Source organism: Amaranthus tricolor, chromosome 3, assembly GCF_026212465.1.
Source record: "Amaranthus tricolor cultivar Red isolate AtriRed21 chromosome 3, ASM2621246v1, whole genome shotgun sequence".
NCBI lineage: Eukaryota > Viridiplantae > Streptophyta > Magnoliopsida > Caryophyllales > Amaranthaceae > Amaranthus > Amaranthus tricolor.
The window spans coordinates 20816309-20824943 of NC_080049.1; the positions used below are offsets into that span (position 1 = coordinate 20816309).

General features: G+C 31.2%; 1 protein-coding gene across 1 annotated transcript; it reads right to left on the bottom strand.

The window, feature by feature from the left end:
- Window positions 1–2422: 2422 nt before the first annotated feature.
- Window positions 2423–8065, bottom strand: LOC130809267 (uncharacterized). Its single transcript, XM_057674968.1, has 5 exons — window positions 7425–8065; window positions 7088–7232; window positions 5221–5380; window positions 3506–3667; window positions 2423–3407 (listed from the first exon to the last, which is right to left on the bottom strand). The coding sequence occupies exons 1-5, from the start codon at window positions 7942–7944 to the stop codon at window positions 3402–3404; spliced, it is 993 nt and encodes a 330-aa protein (XP_057530951.1). The 5' UTR covers window positions 7945–8065; the 3' UTR covers window positions 2423–3401.
- Window positions 8066–8635: the final 570 nt, after the last annotated feature.

Sequence of the window (8635 nt, forward strand, 5' to 3'; positions counted from 1 at the left end):
TATATATATATATATATATATATATATATATATATATATATATATATATATATATATATATATATATATATATATATATATATATATATATATATATATATATATATATATATATATAATATATATATATATATATATATATATACATATATATATATATATATACATATATATATATATATATATACATATATATATATATATATATATATATATATATATATATATATATATATATATATATATATATATATATATATATATATATATATATATATATATGTATATATATATATATATGTATATATATATATATATATATATATATATATATATATATATATATATATATATATATATATATATATATGTATATATATATGTATATATATATGTATATATATATGTATATATATATGTATATATATGTATATATATAAGTATATATATATAGATATATATATATAGATATATATATATATATATATATATATATATATATATATATATATATATATATATATATATGTATATTTATATATGTATATATATATGTATATATATATATATATATATATATATATATGTATATATATATATGTATATATATATCTATATGTATATATATATATATATATATATATATATATATATATATATATATATATATATATATATATATATATATATATATATATATATATATATGTATGTATATATATATATATATATGTATGTATATATATAGATATATATGTATGTATATATATATATATATGTATGTATATATATATATATATATATATATATATATATATATATATATATATATATATATATATATATATATATATATATATATATATATATATATATATATATATATATATATATATATATATATATATATATATATATGTATGTATGTATAAATATATATATATATATATATATATATATATATATATATATATATATATATATATATATATATATATATATATATATATATGTTTTTAGTTGTATATTTCAAACATTTGTATATATTTTGTTGTATATATATGTTTGTTTATTTTATCATAGCCTCCAAGTTTCCACTTACGAAGGATCAGTGTTTCGGCGATGAATCATCCCGCCTGAAGCATACATTGACTTGTAATTACTTATTCTAATGACTCTAATGCAAATACAACAAATAACAACTCAATAATTAGCCAAAAAAAAATATGTACATAGCTTTTCGCAGTTACTAACTGGGAACAGGCAAATAGGACGAAATAGTTGTTCGCAGTTACTAACTGCGAACAGCTGTTTTATCCTATTTGAACTAATTGCGAACAGCTCCAAACCTCAAGTTTGGGATTTTCACGCTTATTTTTTGAATAATTTTGAAAGTTGGATTATTTGGTTGAATTTTTTTGATTTTTTGACTTAAACATTTCAAATTTTCCATTTAAGTAATGGCTCTATGCGTGTTGGCCATTCAAAGGCGTGTTGCATAAATAAAACATATTGAGACAAAACAAAAAAAACAAATTATATCTTTGAAATGATTTAAAAGGCTTTCATAGTCGGCTCTACTATCGATCAAACGGGTGGGGCACCACTTTATACCAGTCTAAGCACTTAGAAATTGTCTCCTATGGAATCGATGCTCCCTTATGCGTGAACAATAGAAACCTACCCCTAGTTTAATAATGCCGAGGGATCTGTAATGTGTGGAGTTCAATTCACCTGTAAATACACATACAATAAGTAAAACAATCTTTTTTAAAGTAAGAATAAACAATATTTCTTGATATATCTAAAATATTTCTTGAGTCTCTAACATGGAATCCAAAATAGTCCTACGGCCAGCTAGTCTTGATATATCATGTGGTGTCTTCGACGATGTGAATAGCTCAGTCCTCGTCTTAATCTCAATGTCACACTGATAAGAATGAGGGTGAAAGCAGAGAAGTATTAATAGATCCATATTGGTAACATCGTCAAACATCTCCTAATAGTCTTGGTACTAGCCCTGCTAGCGGCACACAACTAGAGATACAAGTTCACTAGTTTAACTGCGCTCCTCCCAAATCTCATCCTAGCCCTCGTCCACAACTAAAATAAGGTGAGACCTCATCCCAGTACCTCTCTTGTTTACCATTAATGTCGATTCCACAATAGCCAAGTTGTAGGTTATAGACTACACCCATGGAGATTAAGTCTTATCACATAGGTTGAGAAGGTCACAAACGTTGATGCTCCTACTTATAAACATCCCCCTCTACGCAGCTCGCTGATAGGCTCTCTGAAAAGACCTTTGAGAGCCAAGACGTATGCCTCTTCTGTGGGATTCACGAGCAATGAACCACCAATAGACAACCTAGTATCCATTGAACGTTTTGCAAGATAATCATCATCGGCCCCCATGGCATGTGAAATGTGTTGGTATCCAATTGTCACATCTCCATGAATGATGTGAAAAAGGCAATATCAATGAATTGGTACATGATACATGACAGCACACCCAAAGGAGTACCGATCAACTCTCTATATAGATTATCAGACATATCTCAAAGCCTAATGGAGCTATCTACCTCTTATCCCTAGTACGACACTCTATAGCTGGAGGTATACACAGAATCCCCTCATATATAAGCCTAGCATTGTAAGCCAAATCCTAAATTACCTAACTCGAAGTTAATCTGAAACCAAACATGACTCGATTCATAGCCAAACCAAAATCAATTTGACTTGCAGTATAACCAATTTCAAATTGTATTAAATTTTACCAATCTGAAATTAACTCAATCTGAAAACAAATAACATCCAAGTGGTATTCATCCCATATAGACCGAACATATTTTGACCCATAACTGAACCGACATAAATCAAATCGCTAGATTACCCGCCAAACCCGACCACGACTAAAATCGAAACTTATGAAATCCAACCCAAAACTCAACTGAGCATCCGAATTCACAACCATAAATTTACTTGTGAATTCAAATAGTATGTAATCATTTATACAATAAAAGCAATATTATAATTTACTGGCAAACCTATCAATTTTGCATATCTCAAGTTTTTTTGAGATTATTTGGAAGGGCGCCATTTTACATTTTGCCCTTAGGCCAACATTTTTTCAGAAACAGGGCTGCTGATACTTTATGACTATGAAATTTGTCTGAACTCGAACAATGCTGAAAAAGCTGTGGAAGTGGAGTACAAACATTTCCAGAAACTCATGCCAAAAATTAGGATACCATGAACCATTCATTAGTCAACGAAGATGGATGCATCAACTTTCAGTTCGTAACAACAGATCATCAACTATGGTTACTAAAGGAGCCAGCATCGTCCCCTCCATTTAAGCATATTCATCAACCCAATCTTCAGATGTACGAAATCAGATCTTATTCCTACATTCAAGCAGATCTTAATTGTGAGTACAATTTTAACTTAAATCACTACATCTATGCTATAAAGTATTTGAACGAAACGAGCTAGAAAGGATCACCTTGTATCTTTTTGAACGTACATCCTCAGGACTATAACGAGAACTGTAAGATCGATGTCTAGGGCCATCATTTCTGTTATCTTGTGTGTGACGCCATGAACTTTGAAAAAATCCGTCCTTATCCCAAGTTACCTCATAATCAGCTTTCATGCGTGATCCATCCTGACAAGAGCAGTTTCGGACGAATTATAACTTGAGATCTCAAGTCATTAAATTTAGGACTTGCCTGATATTAATAGGAGCAAATAGTATACTGTTCAACTATTGCATTCTGTTCATTTTGACTTTAAGAAAGTTGGGGATCATAGGATGTACTTTCAGGGGGTGTTTGGTATAAGTAGTAATATGGAAAGGGAATGGAATCAGAAAAGACGGGGAAGAAGAAACAATAAAGGTTACTTTAGTAACTTGTTCGGTTTACATATAAGTCATGGGAACAAAAAAGCTCAATACAAATACACACAAATCCAGTGCAAATAAAATTATTGTCTTCTTTAATGATTTGTTGTTCATACACCTGAGAAGAGTGGTATCCACACACCTTTCTAGTGACGAGGATACTTCCGCGAACCTATGAGTCTTTAACTATAGTTAACCCTTCTTCATTTATTTGAGAATGGCGATGCAAAAGGGCTTTTCCACTCCATACACCTTTAATTCGTGATTATTTGATTCTCCCATTTAAACCAAAGGAGTGCATTTCTTTGTAACACAACCACATAGACCTAGATCCTGTCTTCTTCAATCATAGAAAGTGAAATATCTCGCCATCCTCTCAATCAACAGTTTTGGGTTTGTAACAACCAAGACAGAGGTAAGTCTAATTTATGTTTTCTCCAATTATTCTAAAGCCCTCTATCAAATTTAGTGCCTCCTTCACTATTGTTAAACCTTCCATGGGAAGCCACTCGTGTAGGTGGTCACTATCAAACTAACATTTGAGCAATGGTGAGTCAGCCTTTAGGTATACGCTAATCATCACAATATAAATTTTTCAGCGGTTTAAAAGCTAAAGTAGAACAAAGGTATTAGAATTGGCACTCCCAAGCAAGGTTGATACACCTCGGGCAGTCTGTAATCTTTATAAAGGTTAATTCAACAAGCCTAAAAAATAGGTTTTCCATCTAAAAGACCAAAGTGTGACCAATACAAAGCTTGTACAAAATCATGGAATTATGTTGTAATTTTCTGCATAGTTTCATCATTGAACAAATACCTAGATCACCTTCCAAAGACCCCTCTGCTATTTAGTTTAATAAGGGACGAGTTTATAATTTTCAAAATAAGGTCGCACACTATTTTGATGATCAACAACTTTAAATTTTAAAAAAGCGAACATTATAAAAAATGAAAATAAGAAGATAAAGAAAGATACAATTGTAGCTTGTGAAGATTCAAACTCATGACTGTAAGTTGTATCATTAAATTTTTATATATTGCTCTTACATCATTAAATTAACTTTATCTACAAGATTTTTGATTGCTATAGTAACATTTGAGTTGACAATTGAATCCTCATTTTATGTCTAACCGGGGTCGATTCTGATTACTCACTACTTTAGTTGTCCAAATATGAGCTCTTTATGCGTAATGGTATACTTTTAAGACAAGTAATGACCCCGAGTATGGTTTAAAGATCAACATTACTTTATCTAGGGAACCGGTCAAAAAACGAACAAAACAGGGGAGAAGATAGATGAAAGCTAAGAGTTGACCTTTTGCAATGAACGACCGCATAGAACCTTCATGGCATTATAAAACTCCTTGTACTGCTCAAATTGAACAACGACTTTGCATTGTAAACCTGAAATGAGATCTTCATCATCTGCATTTGTATCCTTACCTAGATCATCGTCCTTGGCAACATTAAGATTCCTATATTTGGTAAGTTAAGACATCAACAAATATTATATGCCTAATGTATCCCACTATTTTAACTTGCAAGGCCGAGTAAATATACATAGGAAGCTTCATAGTCATTGGTTAAATAATTTAATAACAATATTGAAATAACAACAAAAAATTAAATGAACAAAAAAAAAGGATCGCCTCAGAAATCGCAAAATATTGACTAGACACACAATGAGCTTTCGCAGGGGCGGATCTAGTTTAGGGTCAACAATGTCAACTGACGTCACTTAAATTTTGGGGAAAAAGAAATAGTAATATATGTTCTGTTAGCTAAGTGGTAAAGAAATGAACTTTTAACCTAAAGGTCAAAAGTTCAAACCCCAACTCTTTTTTTTACTTTTCCTGATTTATTCCCCATGACCCCCTCCCAATTCTGAATTCCCCTTATTTTTTTCTTAATTCCTAATCCCCACCCTTTCCCATTTTCACAAAAAACACCATTCCTCCATTTTCACAAACAATTTGTCCCATTCCCGTCTCCCAGTATAGTACTCCAGCCATTGGTATCCAAGTTCGGTAGGCCACAGGCGGAAAAACTGTCCTAAGCCGGCAAACCCTCACCGGCGCTGCATGGCCGCAGCACCAGCAGCCCAACCCCTGGCCTTCTCTTTCTCAGTTTCTCTTTTTATCTTAAGTAAATAAAAAAAGCATTTATTTCTATTTGTTTATTTTTAATCTTTATGTTTATGAATTTATTTATTTATTTAAAAATTAGGGCTTTTATATGTTTATCTATTTAGATAAATTAGGGCTTTTAGTTTTCTTATTAGTTCTTGGGCAAAATTAGGGATTTAAAAATTTTGTGTTTTTTATTTGTTTACCTAATTACCTATGTAGCAATTGAGAATTGTGATTAATTAGTTAGATAGTTTAAAGGTTGTACACTTGATAGTTTAAAGGTCGTATAATTGTGATTAATGATCAAACTCAGCGTGGACAATTGCCTTAACCAATCGATATTCAATGTAATTTTTTTGCACATAATTGTACTTTTTTCAAAAAAGTCTACATCCCTTGTATTTTGTTCTGGTTCCGCCCTAAGCTTTGCTAGGCTTGGACCATATCGGATTGAAATATAGACACAAGTATGCTTCAAGCCACCATGATTTAATCTTCCGCTACTCTATTCATGATTTACTTGCTTGTTTTTACTCATGAATATCTAACATTTCCTAAAGTTCTTGATCTAAAGAAAATTACAAAGTTTCAGTGACACACTGTGAAAGCTACAAACCAAGTACAAATCCAGTCAGTTAATTTTAAGCAACTAACAATTATGAGATCTCAAACATATAATACACGATATGTAATCATTAAAATAATTCGCCAATTACAATCTTAAAATTTAGCACTTTTGCGAATTACAATCTTAAAATTTAGCACTTTTACGAATTACGGTCTCAATGATTATTTTTTGCAAATTACAGCACGAAAGTGTCAAAGTTTATAAGTTCAAGCCAAAAACATAGAACTCCAACAACTTAAAGCTAAAATTCCGACCACCAAATTGGTCGAAATTCTCTTGTTTTGGCTAGAACCTACGAACTTTCATATTTTGGTAGCCGTAGTTCGCAAAAAATAAACATTGAGGCTGTGATTCGCAAAAGTGTTAAATTTTAAGGCTGTAATTCGCACATTATTCAATATCATCTAAACTCTAAAGTCTCATACCTTATTTTCCCAAAGGTCGAAAAAATGGTATGAGTAACAAGCATTGACGGTTTCGATGAGACACGAGTCTCGGCAAACCATCTTGATGGCAAACCTCTCAATATAATTGTATCGGGTTCTTTCTTTGTACCCCTTGAATAATTTCCTGTTAGTCCATAACTTACTATCATCAGCGACTAATAAGGCTACTAAACAAGTTTGCAATCATGAAATGCAGCTACAGAACCACTATGACAATTACTTGAATGGAGAAAACCAATAAAGAATCATGCAATTCGATTGTTTAATCTTGATAAACATAAGAGAAAGAAATCAATTTCAATACAAAAAGACAGACCTGAACCAAAAGCATAGAATTCCTCCCAATTCTTTTTCATCAACTGAAAATCATCAGATACTGGCAAACTAGCACAAACCCTAAACTTAACCCCTTCTAAATTAACTTCCAACCCATCCATCTTCTCGACCAGAACATTCCTCCAATCCAGAAACTTCTTCTCCAACAATTCATCCTCACTATCATCCGAACCTTTGAGTTTCTTAGCACTTGAGACTACAAACCCTAAATCACGGATGAAAATCGAGCAGAGAGCAATTGGGTCTTCACGTTTACGCTTTTTGAGGTCCTTAAAGCGACGAATAAGAAGGTCTTCTTCGGGAAGATTGATGGGGTAAGAGAAGGAAGATTTTAGGAAATCGATGAGGGAATTCTTTAATTTCCATTCATCTAATGGAGATACAGAGGTATCTGAACGGTAAATGGACAGAAGGAGATTGATTCGAGGGGAGAGAGTTAGGTCATTGGTCAGATTTACCGGGTTTGTTGGTGGGATTGAATCTAGTTGTTTGGAGTTCATTTTAATGGAAGTTTTGAGCTTCAAATTCTGAAGTCCTGACTTATGAGTATAGGAGATCGACCGTTAGATAGGTGATACACTGCTGCTTGCTGCTTGCTGCTTGCTGCTTGCTACTTGCTACTTGCTTAGTTGTGTATTAGGAGTATTACTAGTAGTATTATTTTTTTAGATAAACCTTAATTTATTTTTAATTATAGAAGTATAAAATTAGAAACAATATTTTGGATTAAGTTCATTGGTATATGTTTATAAAAAAAAAGGAATAATAATATATAGTATGAAAATCTTTTATCTATAATACGGAGTATTTTTAATTTATACTACTATACATTAATAACCATAAATCATGAGATAAATGTCATTCCCACATGTCTTTTCACAATAAAATTCTGATGTGGAAACTTCCATAGTGATCAAATAGGAGATCGACCGTTGGAAAGGTGCTACACTACTGCTTGCTGCTTGCTGCTTGCTGCTTGCTGCTTGCTACTTGTTAGTTGTGTATTAGGAGTATTATTATTATTGTTTATTAGATAGACTTTAATTTACCATAGATCAAAGTTTGCCAAGGTTAAATCACTTTTGGGGATTAGAAACAACACATGTGAGCAACGTTTAAGATAATTTTACGGACTATGAAAAATATGAAAACATCAATTAGTCCCTTTAATCTTCATATATGTTTATAAGA